The sequence below is a fragment of the Tachypleus tridentatus genome, chromosome 9 (assembly GCF_004210375.1).
Source record: "Tachypleus tridentatus isolate NWPU-2018 chromosome 9, ASM421037v1, whole genome shotgun sequence".
NCBI lineage: Eukaryota > Metazoa > Arthropoda > Merostomata > Xiphosura > Limulidae > Tachypleus > Tachypleus tridentatus.
In genome coordinates this window covers 36,875,602-36,900,245 of record NC_134833.1, presented here as the reverse complement: position 1 = coordinate 36,900,245, position 24,644 = coordinate 36,875,602, and the positions used below count along the sequence as shown (strand labels likewise).

Below are 24,644 nucleotides of genomic sequence, written 5' to 3'. Positions count from 1 at the left end.
TCTGTAATACTATATTATGACTCGCTAACTTCCATTCATCTCCATAATTGAAACATCCAGATGTTTTCTTTATTACTAAGCCATGATTCTCGAAACATTTGTAGCACTTTAAGTTCTGTGGGCCCGGCATGGCCAAATGGGTTAAGGCGTTTGACTCGTAATCTGAGGGTAGCGGGTTCGAATCCCCGTCGCACCAAACATGCTCGCCCTTTCAGCCGTGGGATGTTAATAATGTAATGGTCTATCCCACTATTCACTGGTAAATGAGTAGCCCAAGAGTTGGCGTGGGTGGTGATGACTAGCTACCTTCCCTCTACTCTTACATTGTTAAATCAGGGTCGGCTAGCACATATAACCCTCGTGTAGCTTTGCGCGAAATTAAAAAAAAAAAAAAAAAAACAATTTCTGTGGTTCATTTCAAAGTAGGACCGGCATGGCTAAGTGTGTTAAGGCGTTCGACTTGTAATCCGAGGTTCGCGAGTTCGAATCCCGGTCGCACCAAACATGTTCACTCTTTCAGCCGTGGATGCGTTATAAAGTTACGGCCAATCCCACTATTCGTTGGTAAAAGAGTAGTCCAAGAGTTGGTGGTGGGTGGTGATGACTAGCTACCTTCCTTCTAGTCTTACAGTGCTAAATTAGGAATGGCTAGCGCAAATAGCTCTCGAGTAGCTTTGCGCGAAATTAAAAAAAACAAACAAACAAAATCAAACATTTCAAAGTAACAAATAAGACAAAATTGTGTGAGACTATTGTGTGTTCATATACCGTTGGTTGTGTGGCCAACTATTTATATTCCAAACCGCATAATTGGTCATCAGGTGACTGAGTTACCTAACAATCCCCTAAAAACATATGTGATGTATTTTACGACAATGGTTTTGCACTATAATTAATGTAACATTGCAAATTCCAACCATCGTTTGATTGTTTATTGCAATGTGTTTGGCTACCCTTTAATCCGTTGATACATGTATGTCATTGGAAGTTATTCAGGAAATGCACAGGTAATACACATATAAGAGTCATAAACAGTGAGTAATTGAAATTAACTCATCATGAAAACAAAACTTTATTAGAGAAAGTACAAAACAAAAGTGAATACGTCGTACGATGCTTTATTATTTTGTATTTGCTTTAAACAGAGAAGTATTTCTTATATTTTTGTTATCATAAGTTTATCAATCTATTATTTAAAATGTTCTTCCGGCAGTATTACGGCTCATTGTACTTATATAGACATTACGCTGATATTGCACTGTCTTACTGGGTCAATGCTAGCAAATCACAGTGTAGAAAATTAAACATGATATGATATGATAATTATATAATGTGCCCTCGTAGCAGCGAAAGAAAGACCCAAACTGCTTCGGGAATACACCGTTTATACGGTTTAATCTCAATTGTGCCAGCCTCACATGCTTAAGTGGGTAGAGAAATAGGAGCACTCAAGATACTCAAACTCAATGTCGTCCCATATCTTTATCATGCCCCCCCCAGTGGCTCAGCGGTATGTCTACGGACTTACAACGCTAAAAACCGGGTTTTGATACCCGTGATAGGCAGAGCACAGGTAGCCCATTGTGTAGCTTTGTGCTTAATTCAAAACAACAACAACAACATCTTTATCACCTCTCGTTGTCTGCATCCAGAAGTGGGATAGTAGTTAATCTGCTGTTTGATACTTGAGGGAGGTAGGGGTGATATACATATATATAGTAAGTAAAATAATAATTACCATACTATACATCAATGGGAAAACCAGCAAAATTGTCCTTGAAGCTTTTGGTATAGCTCATGTCCTCTAGTCTTTTATATATACTATATATACAATTTAACAAAACCTTAACACAGTTGTTGTTTCAATTACTATATTTGTTAACAGACAGAAGTTTGTAAAAAATCACAAAATCATACATATTTTCATTCAGAGATGCCAAAAACAGTAGTTCTTATACTTTTACAGAATGTCAGTAAGTTACTGCCCTTGAATAATTTCTTTAATTGACATGATTTATCAGCAAATATGGTTGTGACATAAAAATACATTTAAAATACACTTCAAAGGCAGTACAGTATCTAAATTAAAAGCACGGTTGACTGCAGACATTTTCTTCACCTTCTTCTTAATTAAGATCTTACGAATTTCGAATCAGCGATGTGTAAATATAGTAACTCGTAAAAATATATTTTTTCCTGCCAAGTTGCCTAGGGGTCTTTTGGTTCAATTCCAGAACTTCGCGTCTGAGCTGTGAATATGTGACAGCCTAAAGTGTATTCTGAACGTTATTTGCAACTCGTACAAATATATCGATGTATTTCAAATTACCACTGCGAAATTAATAAAATTATTAATTTTACATTGAGAGAAGGAATATTTTACGACACATCATAGTGACAATAAACAGCTTTGGTTTTCATATTTTTGTAGACACTAATTTGATACAAAGATCATACAGTAACGTTTCAATTTAAAATTTGAAAACCCGAACATTTACTGTATGCACAAAGATAAAAGCTAACCAGTCTATCAGAATAAGTGCCCCAAATGTTATTTATCTATGCCAAAATGGCGCCTACAGGATTGCTCTTTCGTAACTTTTCAAAATCGTATCTCAATGTTATCAAACTCAGTTCATGTGTCATACCTAATGAGTTTACTTCTTTTATACTTGAATAATATTTAAGGTAATAACAAACACACAAACAGTTCACATCCTTTGAACTTTTTAAGGAACGTGTGAAACAACGAAGGTCATAAAATAAAACATTTCAGGCTCACTGATGTTTTATGGTTGACAGACAAACATAATGATGACATTTAACCAGATGATCTTTGTGTGGCATTCAGCCAACCCATTCACTGGAGTCTCATGAGAATCCCCTGGGGCGCAACTTTATAAAATTACGATTTAAGTTTGTGTCATTTAGATAAGAATGACATTTTTCTTCGACTTCAAAAGTTGTGTCATTTTATGAACTCACTATATACAGCATGGTCATTCACATGCAATTTCATCAACAACCTTCACGTTACGTCAAAGACTGTTTCGTATGACAAGTACCCCCATAATGGCATGGACTTCTACTAATGTAAACGATGTTTAGTGTAACAAGTCTCACGTGACGTTAGAGACCTCTCATGACGTCAACATTGTTTAATATGAAAAGGCTCTTGGTACATCATAAGACCTCTTGTTGACGTCAACACTGTTAATTATATCATTTCGTTTAGTTATATATTGTATATGAAAATTTAATAAACATTCATAAAGGCGTACACAAAAAACAAGCATTCATGCTGGCTGCTAATTTTCACCGAAAGGTGGATTTAAGTTTTAATCATTTAAGATACAAAACTTCTGAGGAGTCTCAAAGCGGATTGTAACAGTTTCGACGGCATGACCAGGTGGTTAAGGCGTTCGACTCATTATCTGAGGGTTGCGGGTTCGAATCCCCGTCGCACCAAACATGTTCGCCCTTTCAGTTGTGGGGGAGTTATAATGTGACGATCAATCCCACTATTCGTTGGTAAAAGAGTAGTCCAAGAGTTGATGGTGGGTGGTGATGACTAGCTGCATTCCATGTAGTCTTGCACTGCTAAATTAGGGACGGCTAGCGCAAATAGTCCTTGAGTAGCTTTGCGCGAAATTCAAAACATACCAAACCAAGTAATAGTTTCGATTTAATATACACACACGTGTATCTCAATCTACCTTGTTTTTAATTTACAGAAGGAGCAAGAAAACAATAAGAAATTTTGAACAAGCACATCACGCAAGTCTTCTTCACAAGTGCTAAGTTATTTGTGTGAGGTCGTTTGGAGACAAGGTTGTACCAACAAAATCATCTATTGCTATGACTTTCAAGTTTTACCAATCTTTAAGCGCCTTAATAACAATTGTTTTCATACTTTTCTTATGTATTTGTGCGAAAATTCTTTGTGAAAGATACTGTTCGAAAGTCTGCTGCAATAGAAACAGTGAAGCTGGTATAGATGATTACAACGTTTGACAATTATACTTAATTCAGAGACAACTTGTGTTTCAAGTGAATTGTTGCGTTTGAAATGATCCTCAAGTGGACGTTTTTGTTTGATGTTGAAAAGAAAACAATAGCAGTCGTTGTTTAATTATTTAAGAGATTTTACACAGATAAAGTTAAAGGACGTATTAACATTTATGAAGATACACTTTTCTTTCTTTTATATAGAAGAAATTTCTGATTCATTTAAATACCACTATGACGAAAGGAAAGTCATTGTGAACACGTAAATATACGAACAGCTAAAGCCAAAACTGTAACGTATTATTTCTGTATTGAACGTCAGTTTCATCTCCAACATATTTATATAATCCGTTTAGAAGGATTTGTTGATACATATTTATGACTGAAGATAATTTTTATAACACATTGTATCTACATTTAAAATATTTATGAAAGCTTCTGTTAGACCGGGAAAACCTTCGAGTTCCTTGATTAGATACAGTTCACCAATAACTAATTTATTACTCAATGCATTTAGTGATATTCGATGTCTTACAATTATTTTATTGCTAAATACACCAATTTGAATATAAGTATTAATAAGATTTATATTCAAGGATTCCGTTTAAGTCAAATACTTTTCGGAATATTTTTAAGTTTCGATTTTAGATATGGCAAAACAAAAGTCAAAAATTATCTTTAGCCTGATTATTATTAATGATATTCAGCCATATCAGAATAATTAATAACACTCAGCTGTATCATAAAAAAATGTATTTAGGTGTTTACAGTGGCATGACTACAGAAGATTGTCCCCTATATTCATTTACCTGTAATTGTAGTTACGATTCTATTTAACTAGTCCCCCAATTTCAAGGATATAGTTACGCGGAACCTGTGTAACGCGGACGGAAAACCATCTTTCATCTATCAATAAGTAGAATTAGAACCTGAGTAAGGCGGGAAAAAATATTTTTGATTAAATATTAATAAATTCTCGGGCATTTTGTTATAGTAAGTATTGGTTAAATATATTCTGTTCTTTTTTTCTGCCGTCATTATTCTGGTGGTCGCTATTCGAAATAACGATTGACTGTGCTGTTGGAAAACTAGTCACACAATTTCAAGGATATACCTACGCCAGTGGATGGTTAAAAACCGTTTGTCTAAACAGACAGTTCTTAAAAATTGTTCCTCTGATAAGAACACTAACTCAGAGGGAGAAATAACAGTTAAAACAGTTGTGATCTAATAGGAGTAAAAGTGAAAGCCCGCGCTGTTTCAAAAATTTAATTAATAATCAACTTCCTGTGGAATGGAAAGTGAATAATAAAGTGTGGATGACAAGTTATATTCGAGGAATTTTTGAGCAGATTAAACAAAAAATAGAACAAGAAAATAGAAATATTCTACTCTTCCTAGATAATGCAACTTGTCACCCAACAGTTCGACTTTCAAGTGTTTGTTTAGTCTTTCTACCTCCATGTACAACATCAGTTCTATAGCCACTAGATAATGGAATTATATAGTGTATAAAATTGAAATACAGAAAATTGATGCTTCAGCATATTATTACAAACATGGACGACTGTAAGACAGCATCTGAAATGACCGTGAAAATTGACATGTTAGATGCAATTGCATTTTTAAAGTCATTCAATCAAACGCGCAATAAAGTACTTTCGAAACTGTGGATTTATTCTTGATAATGGTGAAGATTGTGGAGAAGTTGTTTGTTATGATGATTCTATTGAAATCCAAACTCTGATGGAGAAGAATGATGCAGATGATTCTGTGAACATGGAAGGTTTTGTGAACGTTCACAAGAATATTTTAATAGAAACTGAGGAGATTGATTTAAAATCAATAATAGAATCGCAAGATGGTAACAGTGCGAGAGATTCAGAAGATGAACAAAATGGAAAAGATAGTGAGGAAATAGATATTCCTACTTCATCACAAGTGTTAAGTTACATATCAAATTGTATGCAAATATGAAGGGGGAAAATGAACTTCATGAAAAGGCCATAGAATTGGTGTTTTCTTTTAACCGCATGAGAAAGCCCATTAAAAAAACGAAACAGTTGAAATCGTACGATTTCTTCAAATATATTTAAGATTTTGTGTATATTTTGAATGTCTATTTTTGTTCTTATTCTAATAAGTATAGCATAAACAGTATAATAACTTTATTCACAAACGTCTTACTTCCCTTGAGTTAAGCAAATATAACGTTCCGCTCAAAAATCATATATAATGAAGGAAATGCATATTCATTGTCTAAGCCGGAAATTTTACTCGGTCCAGTGCGATTCCGCCTTAGACAGGTTTTACTTATTTCAAAGTAATACGATCACCATAAACATCCAAGTGACTTTGCAGCTGATTGTAAGACTGAAATAATCACCTTAAAATCTATCCACGATAAAAATTGCGAATTGGATCCTCTGGAAGCTTTGGTTATATCTTTTGCTTTAACACGCTTTGCGCAGTTTAACTTCATCACATACGAGGTTTGTTCAAAAAAATACGCGGACTGTTTGAATTGCGCGGCTCCAGTGGAATCTGCTTGGTGTCGCTAGGTTCGCACAGATCAGCTGATTACGACGCCATTTCCCGATTGCAGATATCTTCATTTGTGTATTTGCTACGCGGTTTTAAGTGAAGTGCGATTTTTTCGTTTGGCGGATTTCAGAATGAATGACCTGAAGGAGCAACGACTTGCTGTGAAATTTTGTGTTAAACTTGGAAAATCTGCGACTGAAACTTTTGCTATGCTTAACACGGCTTACGGTGATGTTGCTATGAAGCGTACGGCATGTTTCAAGTGGTATGAACGTTTTAAGGATGGTCGACAGTCCATTGAAGATGATGAGGCTCCTGGACGTCCTTCCACGTCAACTGACGACCCAAACGTCGACAAAATCAACACCCTGGTGCGGGCAAATCGACGTCTGACTGTCAGTGAGCTTGCTGAAGAGTGTGGGATATCAGTTGGATCTTGTTACGAGATTTTGACCGAAAAATTGAAAATGCACCGCGTGGCTGCGAAATTTGTGCCTCAGAACTCGTGAGTTTTTGGCCAAACACTCGATCACTGTTCTTCCCCCCCCCCCCTACTCACCTGACCTTGCTCCTTGCGATTTTTTCTTGTTCCCCAAACTCAAAAGACCCTTGAAAGGAAGAAGATTTGAGACGATTCCCGAGATTAAGGCAAATGCGACGAAGGAGCTGGAGGACATTACAAAAGAAGCGTACCAGGACTGTTTCAACAAGTGGAAACACCGTTGGGATAAGTGTGTGCGTTGGGGAGGAGAGTACTTTGAAGGGGTACCAGACCTGTAACTTCTAAATAAAGTACATTTTGTTTTATGACGTCTGTCCGCGTATTTTTTGAACAGTCCTCGTATGCATGTTCTTTAATTTCACAGTAACACCAGATAATATTTAACTACCGTCAAATATGTTATTTGTATTTACTCATGAATCCAAGTGCAACAGCTTGTAGTTCGCTATCTCCATTCCCACAGAGAAACCGAACTTCACAGCTAAAAGCCAAAGAACCTAAAATGAACTGGCTCACAAGCATTTCTTTGCCTTGTTCTTCCGTTTCGTACTTAGTCGGAACTTCCCGAAACCCTGCTCTTTTGATCCTATACGGTAGGTGTAATTTCTTTTGCCACGGAAATATTTATCTTTATTAAACCGCCTTTTTTTTTTTTTTTTAACTTACCTATCTTGATATTCAACCACATATCCCAACACCCGCATTACATGTTCTCAAAATATATTGTCACTGGATCAGAATTATGTTGTTATACACGATGTTTTCTTTTTCAACAGGTTTATCTGTAGCTTGCAAGTCTAATCTCTTCAACACTAATTCCTCCACTTCAAAATATTTTCTTAAATTATTAATCGTCTGTCAGTTGTCAATGGCATCACTCACGCTTTCGCTGTGCCATCTTAAGAAGTCAGAATGTTTCCTTTTCTTTGAACAAAGGACTTACTTACCTAAACTCTTTTGATAAGGGTTTTAATCACTATGTAGTCTTCCTACGGTTATTCAAGTTGTTTATTGGTTCGAAAATATTGGTAAAAATCATCAGAATAGTTATTTACATTTGTCTTTATACTAACTAACGAATTACCTACTGTTAATTGTGCATGAAAATTAATATTAATGGTTGTAATTTTGAGATTTTGTAACTACAGAATAACACACACCATAACTCAATGTATTAAGTATATTTTTAGACATTTAAGAAGCTTTCAGTAAACATTACTAATTTTCTAAACTAAAAAAAAAAGCTTTTTTAATAAAATATTTTTATTAAAGATTTTGTGCGAATTTACGAAATCTTTACCAAGCCGAAGTGAAAGATGATTTTCACATTAAAGTAGGCCCGGCATGGCCAGGTGGATTAAGGCGTGCGACTCGTAATCTGAGGGTCGCGGGTTTGCATCCTTGGCGCACCAAAACATGCTCGCCTTTTCAGCCGCGGCGGCGTTGTAATGTGCGGTCAATCCCACTATTCGTTGGTAAAAGAGTAGCTCAAAGGTTGGCATTTGGTGGTGATGACTAGCTGCCTTTCCTCTAGTCTTACACTACTAAATTAGGGACGGCTAACGCAGATAGCCCTCGAGTATCTTTGCACGAAATTCATAAAACATGCACACACATTACGTACAAAAATACTTATTTCATCTTGCATAACTGTTAATCTTGTAAGTGCCGACCAAGTTTTCTTGCTGAAAACTTTCTACTCTTATTTTCTATACCCTAACACTAATTGTAGCGAAATAGTCAACATACAATAAAAAGTTTAAATATAAAATGTGCAAAAATGTATCAGACAATTCCAAGTTATTTCACATAACATCTTCAACGTTTCATAACTGCTTTCTTCTATTTTTATGGTTTTATTGCTGTTCTTCGAACTTATTAGTTTGCAAGAAAAGTAGTACGTCATATGCAGAAGTAATGATGATGGAGAAACCCACTTGAAGTGCAAATATATTTTCAAGACAACTGGTATGGGGCATTTGCCCGGCAACGGTCAGTTGCACTTTCTTTGTTAACCTGAAGATGAATGACGTAATGTCGAAACGTTGTTCTGTACTTTATTTTAATTAAAGTTTTAATATCCTTACCAGCCGTCTTGAGAATAAATTCCTGAGTCCATTAGCTGTTTAATAGTTAACATAAACAGCGGGATAAGTTTGTGCATCCACCAAACCCATGAAATGTTAGATATGTTATTTCACTGCAATTTTTTTGTGTATTCTAAGCTAACAAGTTTTTAATTTCACATTTTAGTTTCGTTAAAACATATAACAAATACAAAAATATACACAAAAGATTTGGATTTTTAAGCAGTCACTAACACTTAAACAGTATTGCGCTCCTTTACCTTCGTTTCAATCGGCTTTGTAGCTGCACGCATTTAGATGTCCAATAAAAAATTCGCGCAGCTTTGAAATAAGCATTTTATAACTACGTTACTATAACAGAATCTTACAAAATACTATTTATGCAGATTTATATGTAAACTAAATTAGTTTTAAAAATTCCTTTATAATTTGGCACACAACATAATTACATATCAAGTAATTCCACTAATAGTTGGTGGTACAAAGACTAAACCAAATTTATCTACATGACAATTTGTCATAAACATGCCCATGAACCATGTAAAGTTGATTAATAAACAATTTTTCTCGAAAGCCATTAATCAGAACGATTTATCTGGTGGTATGAAATGTTTATTGATACTTCAAGCAAGCCAAGATGAAGGGTTAAAAGTTTAGATTTTGGTATATAATTACCAATTAATAAAGTTTGTTTCCGACTGCTTGAAAGCTGTCGAAGCCTGTTTTTGAAGCTACAAGTTTCTGAAATTGAGAAATTAGAACTGACACGCTGTTGTAACACGGGAAATAGAGATTGTTAGTTTTAAACATTTTTCTTTGAAATTAAGAACTTGTAACTTAGATAATACACGTATTTAAATTATACACTTTGTTTTAATATAAATTTTATCAAGACACACACATCGATTAGTTAATTAAATATACTCCACAAAAAAAAAAACCCAACAAAAAACAATTTGTCCAGATGTGGTTTCAATATAACATCTCAACAGGTAAGATTGTTCTTTTGATCTGGATTACACATTATATAAATTAAAAAATCATTTCACATGCAGAATTTCTCCACTTGTGTTTCAGTTGTTTGTTTGTTGATTCATTATAAAACAAAGAGGAAAAGTGTATCTAATATTCTAGATTGAAAAACACCATCAGAATAATCATCTACACAGATTAACAGATGAACTACCATATGCTAGTAGTGTGCAAAACATAAGTAGCTTCACTGGTTTTGAGTATCTTTACGACCCAAACATTTTTTTTCTTTCCCCAAAGCAAATGTCCATTTGGATATTTACACAAATCTACCCAAAAAATATCTAATATCCATCTCTAATTTTTAACTGAAGACAGCTAACCAACAGCATGTACTGCTAACTCTTATCTGATTTAATAATGGGAACTGACTATTATCATCGTGACATACCCATAGCTCCAACGTGGTGATCACGATTTTTATCTTTCCCAACAATCCAACATGAACATTAAACTCACAGACCCATAGTCTGACATGTAACTATAGGCCACACTTGGCCCATTTAAAGGTCAATGATAACCATACACTTCCTATACACAACCACAAGTCATTTTTATAACCAAACTTTCTGTTAGAATTAAATAATTATATGAATGAAAGTGATAATTAAGATGAAAACTTTCAACCATATTGTAAACAAAACTATCAAACAAGTTGATAGGCAAAAGTTTATCAAAGTCTGAATTAAATCTATAAGTGAATTATCAACAACAAATGGATAAAAATGAACTATCTAAACTTTTATTCTGCAGTTAACAATAAAATGCCCTCACAAACTGTACTGTTGTTAAGCATTTTGGTTCACTTTTTATCATTTAATAAGGTTATTGTCCACTTTTACTAATATTTAGATTACTTCTCATACTTTGATGGTATTTTATAATACTGATAGAGTCTAAGCTATAAATTACTTTAGCATGGTACTTACCATCATAGGTTTAGGATATACTGAAAAAGCATTCTGCGTGTGTAGTACCCTCCACATGTAGGGTCGTAATATTAATCTGTTTAATAATGTGTTGCAGCTGATTTTAGTTAGGTAATGATTTGTTTTTAATTGCTACTATATAACATGACCAGTAAACAACTTTGTGTAACCAACAGACATGGAGCAACATATTCAATAAAAGCAACAACTCAAGCTAGAGAGTACAAAGTATTATATGTACGGTCAAGACAAGCAGTCGCATGCTTTGATGGCTTAACAAGTTAGTTACTCAACAAATGAATTATCATATCAATATACTTAAATGAACCTCTACATTCCTGCTAGTTGCCATGGTCATGATGCCTAAAGAATGTAGGAATACTGTTATTCACCTTTAAGCATATTCCAAGAGGGAGATCCATTTCTGGATCTCAAAATACAAAAGTTGGAAGTCATCATGTGAATAAAAACAAACTGTCCACAATAAACGTCAGTGTAGGACTGGCACAGGAGTTATTCTCATATAGGAACCATCACACTTTTTCTTTAACATTCCAGTAATGAGGAAATTTACCTCAAGAGACCAGCATTTATTTCTGCAGATACATGTGATGCAGCAAAAGTTAGAAACATCTTGGATGATTTGGACAGAGCATCAACAGAGCATCAGAAATCTCACTTCTGTTACAATAAAAGCAGTATTAAGACTATTTTTTCATATTCTGTTAAATGTACTTAACAATTTCAGTTAAAATTGCAGAAATTCAGTTTGAGGCATTTTGTCCATCTTATGCTACTTAGTCTTTGTTGCTATAAGTAATAAATTTTGTTTAAACTTTATTTCTTATACAGGAAGCAAAAACAGTTCCAACAGTAATTCTTGTTCACGCTTAAACAAATATCACAATTCAAAGCTTACAGGTATGTATAGTAATTTTTCAATTCGTTTTACTTGTGAAGTATAACAGAGCATGTGTTACAGCTAATAACAATTAGCAATGTTAGAGAATCCTACACCTCCTTTCCTGTCAGTCAGTTCTCAGAACACAGCACAAGTCAGTTATTTTAACAGTAATGTTACTGCAGAAGGGTAATGAATCGATGACAGATCTTTCAGAAAGACAAGTATTTGTAGTGTAATATGCTTCACTAACAGGTGTTTATATACTTTTATAAATGGAAATAGAAAGCTGATTAAATAACAAGTTTCTAGAAAACATGTTGGTAGCTAATTTATTGAAAATCAAGGACTTCTATGTTATTATTTTTTTTAATCAAACAAGTCAACTAATTTTGAGCATAAATGATGGAAACTACTAGCATTCTAATAAGTTTTTTCTGAACACTCTGGAAGTTTATTTTTTGTTAAAATTATTTTTATTTTTCCACTGAAGATATATGGGATTATGTAGAAATGTGATGTGCTAAATATACTTTTTATTTACATAACTGAGGGAAAACAACACTATCTATAAATTGACCATTTTTTTTTAACCATTAAGACAGCAGACACTATGGTTGTTAATAAATGAAGTATTTGTGAGACACACAACTGTCTTAGGTTTTTCCTCCAATTCTGTAATTATAGTTTCACCAAGTACCAATAGTTTCAATTATAAATTAAACTTTTCATTTAGTTCCCTGAATAAGTGCAATCTTTTAAGACAAACTATGTTTTAAAGAGTAAATGTGCAAAGATTGAAATATGATTGACTACTTAAAAAGATCCAAACTGGTACTAAGATCTTTTAATTTATTTATAGAAACTATCAATATAATCTTGGTCATTAATCACATAATAGAGCATTATACTTTCTTTAAAATTTTCTGGTAACTGTTCCTCTTTTGAACTATCTTGAAAACTTGGTTGTTTCTGAACTAAACTTCATTACATATCCTGTGAAAGAAAAAATAATTAAGAAAAATAACATTAAATTAGAATCTGCTTACAGCACATTATCTTATTAATGAATCTTCACTCAAAATATTTACAATCATTCAATAAAGCATATGAAAAACCCTTAAAAACAAGCAGTGAAGCCAACTATTTTTTGATAAGGGTACTTACTATACTATAGTTGTTTAAAATAAAACATTTAATTTATTAGCCAAAGAAGATTCCTGATAAATCAACAAAATGATGTTTATGGATTACAATAAGTCAAAATGGTATTTTAACTGACACAATTATTTTCTCTAATTTGTAATCTTCATTCAAGGTCTCTTAGCATGACCAATTTCACACAGTTCAGATAAACATCTCAAACTTATCTGTCACGTACTTCAGTTTAAAATACATTTATTCTGTTAAAGAACTGAGCAGCATGTGATGATCTACTGAAGATGGTTGTCATAATGCCAACAGCAAAATTGTTTCAGACACAAACTACAGCAATGTTGCTGCATTACAAAAACACACTTCATGAAAAAAAATTGACTTTTACATACCTGATCAATATTTATAGATCTTCACCAAACCCATAAATTAAAATATAATTTAAATAATTCCCTATCCAAACAAAACTACTGAACACTAGAGCTTAACAACAGCTAAAAGTTTTATGTCATTTTCAAAATTCACAGAATATGTCTGTTCCCAAGATCAAATGTACTTGCTTACATAACTACTAGTTTTTGGTTTAAAACAAAAAAACACTAATGCACAAATTCTACATGTTAGTAACATTCCACATAAGTAAAAGAAATGACTTTAAAACTTACAATATTAAAATTCTTTCATTTGATGTAGTTTTATTATACCCTTCAAGCCTTATTTAGACACATAATTAAGATAATGTTGGTTTAACTTTAATACTTGTGCAATTTAGCTTTACTTGTCCTTTTATAGTAGAAATTTCTTTGAGATGCATTTACAGAAGTCTCTTAAATTAAAAATTAAATGAAAGGTAATAAAACTAAAAATACTATAATGAAAAATGACTCTTATGATTGAAACAGTTTTCATAAATCCTCCATACAAATCCTGGTAACCCACTATCAAATGTTAAAGGACATCCCTTATTGTTGTTGAAATTTTACAACTGCTAATACCAAGTCTGATTTCTTGATATATTGGTTTCTGTTCAGTAAAACTAATCATACTAACAACTAGTCCACAAGAAACTAATATACTAATTCACATTTCATCATACACAGCATGTCAAAAAACAGTGATATAAAATAATCAAGTAAGAAAATTGTAGTGAAAGTGACAATACAAACTGTAGCACAAATCTCCACACAAACATCAGAAAGGATTTCTGTAGCATTTGTAGAAACAAACAAAACACTGTGGACTGGGGAACAACTGCAGCATTAAAGTGTTGTTTACAAAATTACAATATATAGGACCACCTACATAAAGAATAGATAAGCACATGTGCATTGAATACCAAAATTTACAAAACTTGGAAATAGAAATGAGCACCACTGTGCAATAGTTTCTAGATAAATGATTTCCTCATCCATGAGAATCCACAAATGATTCAAATGTCTGAACAATTAACCGATCACAGCCAAAAAGTAAAATACCGGTGTTAAACCTTGAATAATTTCTTCAATTAGCTACTAATTAATTACTTTATGGTGGTCTGTTGAATAACTGAATTTTATTTTGATTTTATATTTGCAAGTTTGTTTTGATTCTATGAATTTTAATGAATTATTTGATACTCAATTATGGCAGATTTCAAGCTTACAAGTTGTCTTATCTTATTGTTGAGATAATAGATGCAAGTCTATTTGAAAGTATTACTTCTGCTGCTATGTTTCAATAATGCTTCTTTATCTCACAATATTACACTTCAATTCACCTAACGAAAGATCATACAACCACTGAAAACTTTGAATGTCATTTGTTTAAATACATTTATGTCTATGCATTTTGCTTCTGAAAAATCAGTTACCAATAAAACATTTGCATATTTTTTTTCTTTACACCAATTGTACATACCGTGTTGCTTAGTAACAATTCTTCAAAATGGTTAGAAATATACAATACAATTTACTATATTGTGGTAATCACTGTTTGAATTAAAAAAAAAAATTGTTGAAGGTATATGTTTATGGATGTTTTAGTGACAAAAAAGTGCACATTTCATGCTTTGTGTGGTATACAATATTTAATATTTTACATGGGTCTGATATATCAGTTGAAAACTTCAATTTTTAAACATGTTCTTGTTCTTTAACCAGAGTTTTATTAACCAGTATCTCCACATTTTGGTACCATACACAGAAGGTTTTAATACACATGAAACAGTTTTGGCTTTCAAATTAAATTTATGAAACTACTGACAAAAGATAACTTTTCAAATTAAGGTTATAAAATAATTTTTTCTTCAAAAGACTGAAGCTGAAACAAACGTAACACAGAGGACCTGCCATGATACATTACAAACAACATCTCTACCACTACTATCTGGCCTGATGAGCCCTGGTACTGGACAAAAAGCATTACGTATGACAGATATTTGTGTAACTGACGTGTTATCACATTCTTTATTTTCACTTGTAGGTTATCACAATCTAAAGTAATAATACAAAAATGAGTGCCAAAGACTACAACATTTACTTTCACAACTGATGTTGCTCTATGCAATGGCTCTGATTACAGGCCATTGTTCTGCAACACTATTTTCACTGCAAGAGGCTACCACACACACAAAAGTCAATAGTACACACCTCTTTAGATGTTTTTTGTAGTCCACCAACTACTTCAAATGATATGTTACAACCATTCACAGGCACACATATCCATAAGAGACATCTGCAACTAATGTTAATTCTTCTCTGTACTTCCATCTTGCAGAGAAACTAGCAGGTCAACTTCAAGATGCTTTGTATTGATGAAGCCCAAGGTTATTGGAATGAAATTTATGTAAAACAAACATGTTCCTCCAATGCAGTTGTTTCAGAATGTTAGTCTGATGGCATGCCATTTTTTAAAGGGAAACACCATCTTTACTACATGTGAAAGTATTATGGCTGCTTAATTATATGTTGGTTAAGGCAGGGGTTCCCAAACTTTATGGACAAGGTACCCAAAACAGTGTTCAAGGCCCCCACTCAACAAATCTAAAGATATTACTAACAGTATTGTGTACTTTACGATCCCCCTAAACCTTTCCTGCAGCCTCCAGCTGATCCCCTAGGTTAAGGAAAATAATTATGTATATTGAGCAATAAATCTAATTTGATAAAGAGAAGTAGACATCAATATATATGTACCTAGTTAACTACAGAATATAGAAAGTTTAATGCTAGAAATATTATAGAGAAAGAGAAAAATCAAACTCAAAAACAGAGTTACTTAAACTTTAAAAAACATTTCATCACTACTTTGGCAAGTCACTGCAATTGTTTGTTATCCCTACTTTGGTTCAGACATGTTTCAATTTTAAGTAGTTCTTTTCTTTCGTAGTTTTGACTTTTTTGCTTCCTTACTTTTCTAGCATTAAAATTTTCTAGGTTACATATATATTAATCCCCAATTGTTTTTATAAAAATTAAATTATTTTTATTATACTTGTTATAAAGGAGAAGATCATAAGCTAAAGCAGTCTAAATCTATGGCAGTTAGCAATGAAATTCCTTGGAAAACAAGATCAGGAACATTTCTGAAATATTGGTTTTGTCATCATTTCAGCACTCTGCCTGAAAACCAGCCACATGATGACTAGGATTCTTAATTTTCAGTGTTTAATACTTGCAGGTCTACCTAACACAGTTTCAATAAGATTTGTTTCACCATCAGTATCACCAGTTTCATGAAATATAAAATTTCTGTCTGTATATTTCAGTGAATAAATAAAAAAATAAATGAATAAAACATTTGTCTTCTGTGCATCATTTCAATAAAGATTTATGCAAAAATGTGGGATGACCTTCTCTAAAAATGTTCACATGGGAAATGTAAACATGTAAAATTTATCATGATCTACTTAACAATGACAAAAAAAAAAAAAAAAAGTAAGGTAAGGTACAATTACGTTGTGCAACTCACTCCTGGATATGACATTGCAACATTGAAACGTGTAGAGTCAACATTTCAGTGGTCTTATATTGACCTTTAAGTTTTTAATTGCGTACCCATTTTAATATTGTATGTTATTTACTATTTTAATAGCATTCACAGTAATTTCTTACCTAAATACATGTTATAGTTAGAGTTACAGTTTAAATTGTATTTAGGTCATATTTATTATAATTATGTATTAGTTATATTGTAAAATGCATAATTAAAAATTTTAAACATTTTTCAAATATACCATCCTTTGCATTAGTTATCAAGGCTCATGATATAATGCAGTGCATTAAAATGTTCCCAGAGGATTGCACATCTGTCAGAGGCGATGTGGCATGCCTCAAGGGCACTGACAACTTGCATCATGATAGATAAGTGTTGAGATGCAAAAACACAAATAAAAATTAATGCTAAAAAGAAAGATCTGAAATTACAAATTTAACAAATACATTTTTTAGGATAATGAACAACAAATTATGTTTCTTTTTCTTTTTACTAATTTTAGTTATTACATTATACGTTGAGGATATAGTAGAGAAAATGAAAAGTATAAACATATACCTTAAAATTGTTTGGTATTCTTTTAGATGGTTCTAGGAATTATGCAAACAAAATCTAAAAACCACTATACTAGAAGTACTTTTATACTTGAAAAGAAAATCATCTTACAGTCAATTTGTTAAAAAGTTTTAGTCCTAGTAACTACAATAGATACTAAAAATATTGTTTACGAACTGTAATAATATTTTTTGTTTACAAGACATGTATGACTAACAAAATCTTGAGTTTTGAAAGGATACAAAACAGAAACCTCAAAGTTACCAAATCCATTGCTGTACAAGTGAAGTTCACAATTAAATATCCTCAAATTACATAGCCCAATGAAACAGGTTAAACAAAGTATTCTACCCATAAACTGTTTGATATAATTATGTTTTACTTGGTTTACACTTTTATAATAGTCATATCATTCCTACAAATATTAAGCACAGAAATATTCTGTAAAACTAGCTTCACAAATATCCATTTAAACTTTCTGCTGAGTTTTCATATTTTTTAATGGAATTAGACTTCCTCTAGTCGAAGGATTTAACACATGGTAAAGTAGGCAAGAGTAAAGTTTTACCATTAAACCACTCATGAACATAGCTCTAAGCACATTTACCTCACAGCATAGAAGATAAAGTGCAAATAGTGTTCTAAAGAATCTGCTATTTTAGAGAGAAAAATATATTATATATCCTTTTTTTGTCTTAGAACTTTTTATATTTTTATGGTTGATTATTTATTGACATATCTTGATACATTGGTTTTGCCATCCACAGTTGTCACCATTTACAGCAATGAACTATATACAGCATTCCTAAAACAAATTTCTTACAGACCTAGGACATAACCCTTCATAATAACATCACCACTACCTTTATCAAAGCAGTTAAAATTTTTTAAACAATTTTTTAATCAAGATCGATTTAATCTGATAAATGGTTTATTTAAGAAGAAACAACTTACTTTATTTGCAACCACTATTTCACTGATAAGCTTAAAAATAATATTCCAAAAATAAAATTTTGAGTGATGAGAAAATAATTTGCTATCACCTACTACACTAACTAAATAAGCTTACCTTATGTCTTATTACAGAAACATTTCTGTAACTTCAAATAAATATTATTTAACAAAAATTATTTAGAATAGTTTCTAAAGAATGTATAAAAAACATTTCCAAGCCTTTAGGTTCCAATTAAAGTACTGAACATTTTAATTAATAAAAAACACACTAAGAAAGTGTTACTTTCATCTATAAATATATGCATAGTTTAGTATCTATGTGTGCCACTAGCTCCTTCTAAATCACTGGTTACACTCGAGTTCCAAGTGGTACCAAACAAACCATTTTTGTACCTAAGTTTTGAACAAATGGTAAACTTTTCACCCAACTCCTTGAAGAGCCCAGGAATTTCCCCTTCTCCTAAAGTTCTGGAATCAGAAACTTTTAAATGGTACCAACTATTGTCTTTGCCCTAAGACTTCCACAATAATAAAAAAAATTTTCACCAAACCCTGAGAGAACCCAGGCATTTCAAGAACACTTTTACAAGGATTCTCAAAAGCAAACAAAATTTGGTATTGATTTACATTTGAGCACATAAATAAGCAGGTCTAATAATTACCCTTCATAACATGATTAGAAAAATTTTAGTTGCTTTATGTAAAGCAATAACCATTAAGCTGATAAAGTGCAAAACAGTAGTTTGAACATTAATTTTGCATTACATGGGCTTCATAAATTATGGACCACAATTACCTCGCCAATAAATTTGCATTATAGAGGCTTCATAAATTATGGACCACAATTACCTCGCCAATAAATTTACATTATAGAGGCTTCATAAATTATGGACCACAATTACCTCGCCAATAAATTTACAAATGTTTTGTAAATCCTATAAAAATAGTAAAACATTATGCAAAATAACTGCATATGATGCATAATAATGGTCTGTTTTCTACTAGATACCAAGCATTAATCATTTTATTACAGTAACAGTATACCAGTGCTAGTAACATTTATATAAATATTTGTCTGCAGATATTTAAGTAAAAAAATAAAAAACCTTAATTACAATAAATAAACATGTGTATACCTAAGAAGATGAAATTACAGTCCTTTCTACTGGGTTGTTTAGTTCCACAATTTTCCTGTAAATTAATTTGTATAGAATTGAACATTATTATTGAGCTGTCTTCACTGCCTGTTTGACATTGTCATCTCATGACCTTTGTTCTCCAATAGTATTACTTGGTTTATATATCTAGTCAACATCATAATCAAACAAAGGATATTATAGTGTTAATTCCATTAACCTGGATGCTACAATTAACTGGGTAGAATAGATATCACCTACCATACAGAACAAAAAAAATTGGAACAAGAAGATAATCTTACCAATGTTTTAGACTATATGTTGCTACCATTACAGCATAACATGGAAAATTAACTTTAAACTGAAAAAAATGTTCAAATCTCCAGCATTAAACCAGGTAGAAAGATATACTTGCATATCATAATAGCATACTTCTACTGTCACATTTCACATGGATACTAAATAACCACAAAAACACTTAAAAATCTCTATCACTAAACCAGGTAGAAAAGATATGACCACAAAAGATAATACTACACTATCACTTCACATATTTCCCAAACTGCTCAAACAGCTTTTTATTGCTGTATGCTTAAGGAAAAATTATGAAATGACTCATGGGTCACTTCTGTAAGCTAGTTATAAAGTAGCCTATTTCTACCTGCTGAGATCACATCTTTCCCAGCTATACTGTAGAGTTAAACACAACATCTGTTCACTTCTTTAAAATGCTAAAAGTTATACCTCACATCAGAAAGTCCTTTAATGTAAGTATCCATATACCATCTGCACTTGCAAATCACCACACTTCACAAGACTTAGGACTTTCAACCTGTGAAGCTGCAAACCATAGGTACGTCTACCATAAAAGTCACTGAATATTAAAATAGCTATCGTACATCTAAACAATCTGCTGTTCTAAGAAATTATTACAACAGAAAGACATACATGGAGATGTATGTTATCATTTCAAACCAGTAAATAAGCAAGGTTAAGTACATTTAGATCTTAAATTTCCAAAGCACTCTTTCACTGAACTAAAAATTTGAACACAAGAATCTGTTAAAAGTTGTACTCACGTGTGTAGATGTATTAGTGACATCCTGCATCATAAATTTACTTCTTAAGCAGCTGATGTCTTAAAAGCAAGAATGGAGCACCAAATCCACTCCCAAAGAACAGCACAAAAAGGGCAGTTAGCTTATATCGGTTTTCAATAGAAAAGGGAAGATTCTACATAACATAAAATAGTTTTCATTAGTGAACTTCAAAAAAAGATTGATCATAAAAAGGGTTAGACTAATTTAAAAAATAAACCTCTTAAGATCCTTATATAAGCATGTTACCTTCACAATCATACTGTCTGTTTTCTCACAAGCCCTTTATACCAATTTGACCAAGAATCATATCAATTTCTTTGCAAAATATAACATTTTTGTATATTATAAGCAAACTGTATTAAGCTGACAATTCAGTTGGGAAATACCTTAAAATCACTCAAAATTTAATTTTATTTCCAGTATGTAACCCGACCAAACTATTTTCTACCACAGCTACTCTTTACTCTAGTGTTAAAATGTTTTGAGTAAATTTTTACTAATCAAAATCTCATAACAAGAATCCACTGGAGAGAGAGAAAAAAGCCATCCAAGAAATATAATCAAAAGAGAAAAAACATGAAATATTCAATAACTATTTTACGTATAATTCTTTTAAAAATTTATTCATATACATAAATTAAATATAATTTTTTCATTAGAAGACAACTATCAAAACAGAAAAATAAAAAGGTGTCCACTATAACAGTGCATCCTCTCAAGTCTGCTTACAAGCCTAAATATTTAACCTTATCACAACAGATAACAGATCAAAGACAATATCTTCATGTTTATCACCTTGCATTCAAATTTTTGTTGAACTACTATTTTATGAAATTATGCCAACAAGTTTGGTATCAAATTGCAGTATTATACTTTGTTAATTTAATAAAGTAAATATCAAAAGAACATACTAAGTATTGATTTTTGTGAGTCATGCATTATGCTGAATGCAGCACTGGTTAGAATGAATTGTTTGTGATGCCAAAATACTCAAGTCTACAGTTTTGTATGGATTAGGAAATCAAATTACCAATATTGACAAGCGAGAATATAAAATAATAATTTAATATCCTTGATATTGCTGAAATGTGGCTTATGTACCAAATCACACATAGTGGTCCCATTCACCTCTTTACATTTTTGGAAATAGTCCCTTATACACACTTACTTCAACATATGACATGTGAATAACCAACCAACAGCTTAGAATGTCCCCCTAGTGGATTTTTCAGCCATTTGAATCTGTTAGAAGGCTTCCTTTTTCTTTTGAACCAAAGAGGTACACAGAGTCTTTAGTGTGCTCGACATTTCTTAGTTCTATACACCTAAAATAATGCTTTGCAACCTACACTGAGCAGCAACTGAGTACAAAAGTCACAGCCAGAATAGATAATAGTTTAATTTTCTTTATTTACTGTTCTATATTTTAAGAAAAAATGTAATTTATTCCTTCATAGTAATAATCTACACACATATATAATGTATAATAACTTAAATATCACTGTATATTACAAAATATTACTAGTCCACTAAAACACAACTAACAAAGGGTCACTTTGTAAAATATTATAAGTGAGTTTTATATTATTAGATACGGTAACATGAGTGCCATGTCAATGCAAGTTTTGTAATGTTAACCAGGCACAACTAGAAAGTCAATATAATAAAAATAAATGTATAATATTACAAGATTAAAAAAAAACAAAATAGTATATACTTATTTCCTAAATTTTTAAATGATGGTTATGAGGTCAGTTAAATTTACAGACTCTACACAAGTAGGAAAGAAATATAAAGACAAAATATTCTTATTGATAATAAATATTTAAAAGTGTATTCATGGAAAACAAAATATCTTGGAATACTGATCTGGTTTACCAAGGATGTTCTTGTTATATATCAATAACATTATGAGTATGTGTACTTAAATTCTTTAAAAGATTTTGACACAATGTCATACAAAAGTATAGTTAAGAAAACCCTAACTCACAACAAACAGTAAAAATGTTTGTAATGGTAACTAAGTGATTTATTAGAACTTGACATAGCCACAATTTAAATATTATATTTCAACTGTTCATATGATTTACATTACTATTTAACAATCCAAACAATTACAGGACCTGAAAAATAAAGTCTTTAATGCTTAAACCCATTACATACAGTCATCAAAGACACATTTTATCCTATAAACATAAGTATAATTGGGAAAATTACCAGATCTTTGCAAACAAGGTGAAGACCCACTATCATAAATCTAATCATGGGGTTAACAAAAACAAATATATTCATATAGAATCCTAATATAAAGCTAATACTGGTCTACAAAAACTTAAACTTACTTCAAGTAATTAAACACCTACATCATGATATACTTACCTAATAGAGCTCATTTAAAATATTCAAACCAACAATTACACAACCTGCACAAGTATGTACAGCCCGCTCTTTCCAGTATTGGCAATTTTGTGTTACATACAAATTTATAAATTTAAATACATTTTAAATCCCATATTCCATGCAATACTTGGTTACAATTATTATCCACATCTTACATTCAAATAAAAAATAACAATATTAAGAGGCAAACTACAGTCACACTTATTACTATTATACAAATTATAGTTCAATTACAGACACCATGCATAAAAATATTAACTTTTAAAATTTGTAGAACAGTAATTTTAAGTAATTCATAGGGCTGTGAAGTAGCTACATCATTGCCTAAATGTTAAATATATTTCACCTGTATATCTCAAGACGACTGGTTTGGGTCTTAAAACTTTCATTAAAATAAAGTAGAGAACAACGTTTCGACTTTCTTAGGTCATCTTCAAGTAGTTCTGTATTTTAATAAAAGTTTTAATACCCATACCAGCCGTCTTAAAATACATTTTTACTTCAAATGGGTTTCTCGTTACCACGGTATATTTCACTTGTTATTTTTTACATTGTTGTCAATAAATAATACTTGTAATGTTTATAATTTTATCAGTTTATACGTTCAAACTCTATTAGTATTAGTACTAGCGGTAATACTAATACTTTTTAACAGTAGTATTACTATATTAATAAATACCGATATTAACAGCTTGATAAACAATTAATATGAAAAATAAAACGATTTTACAGCTGAATATATGAAATATTGAATCTTTTGTCGGTATAAGAATCATGAAGGTGAGCGAATATGAGTTAAATTTGGAAAGAGGTATGCCACATTACCAGGTTTTAAATGTTTGGAAATTAAACCTATTCGATACTACAATAACATTAGTAATATAAACGAAAATAGCATTCTCACACTTACTTCTCCAGGAACCCCTCCGTGGCCGCCTCTACGTAAAGCGGATGTTGTAAAATTTCGTGCGAGACCTGCAAGCTTTCCAAGATTCATTTTCCACCAAATTTAGTCTGGTACTCTAAATATCGTTAAATATAATCGTAAATAATATTACAGTTACAATCCAGCTCAACAATAAGTTATTACTCTATAACTTTACCTTACCTGATGACCTTCCCTTAAAGTAACACCGCAAGGATTATGGGAAAAATTATGTTGCACATTTGTATTAGTGCGGCAGCCTTGTTAAAAAATACTTTTTGTGAAAATTTAAGTAAGAATCAGGAGAAAATAAGAATTTGAGACAAGCAGCTATTTTTTTATTATGAGAATTATAATGTAATTACTAAATATATATATCCAAAATAACTGGCTTTTAGGAATAGAAACTACATTTTTTCATAAATCATTACATGTATCCACATT

At 31.8% G+C, this 24,644-nt stretch overlaps 2 protein-coding genes across 7 annotated transcripts in view; one reads left to right on the top strand and one right to left on the bottom strand.

Moving 5' to 3' along the window:
- The window catches only part of LOC143225069 (uncharacterized), a 22,872-nt gene extending 5,940 nt beyond the window's left edge, over nucleotides 1-16,932 (top strand). For 3 of the 6 annotated variants that reach the window (XM_076453771.1, XM_076453769.1, XM_076453770.1), the window contains 3 exons: nucleotides 7,518-7,647; nucleotides 11,955-12,023; nucleotides 16,641-16,932. In XM_076453771.1, the coding sequence (XP_076309886.1) occupies nucleotides 7,557-7,647; nucleotides 11,955-12,023; nucleotides 16,641-16,783 (303 nt within the window). In that variant the 5' untranslated portion in view covers nucleotides 7,518-7,556 and the 3' untranslated portion in view covers nucleotides 16,784-16,932. The remainder of the gene's footprint in view (nucleotides 1-7,517; nucleotides 7,648-11,954; nucleotides 12,024-16,640) is intronic. The other 3 variants (XM_076453773.1, XM_076453774.1, XR_013013596.1) reach the window with 3 other exon arrangements.
- Nucleotides 12,836-24,644, bottom strand: LOC143225070 (cytochrome c oxidase subunit 7C, mitochondrial-like). Its single transcript, XM_076453775.1, has 4 exons — nucleotides 24,384-24,644; nucleotides 24,186-24,297; nucleotides 20,855-21,008; nucleotides 12,836-12,999 (listed from the first exon to the last, which is right to left on the bottom strand). Exons 2-3 carry the CDS (start codon nucleotides 24,270-24,272, stop codon nucleotides 20,892-20,894), a joined length of 204 nt encoding a protein of 67 aa, XP_076309890.1. The 5' UTR covers nucleotides 24,273-24,297; nucleotides 24,384-24,644; the 3' UTR covers nucleotides 12,836-12,999; nucleotides 20,855-20,891.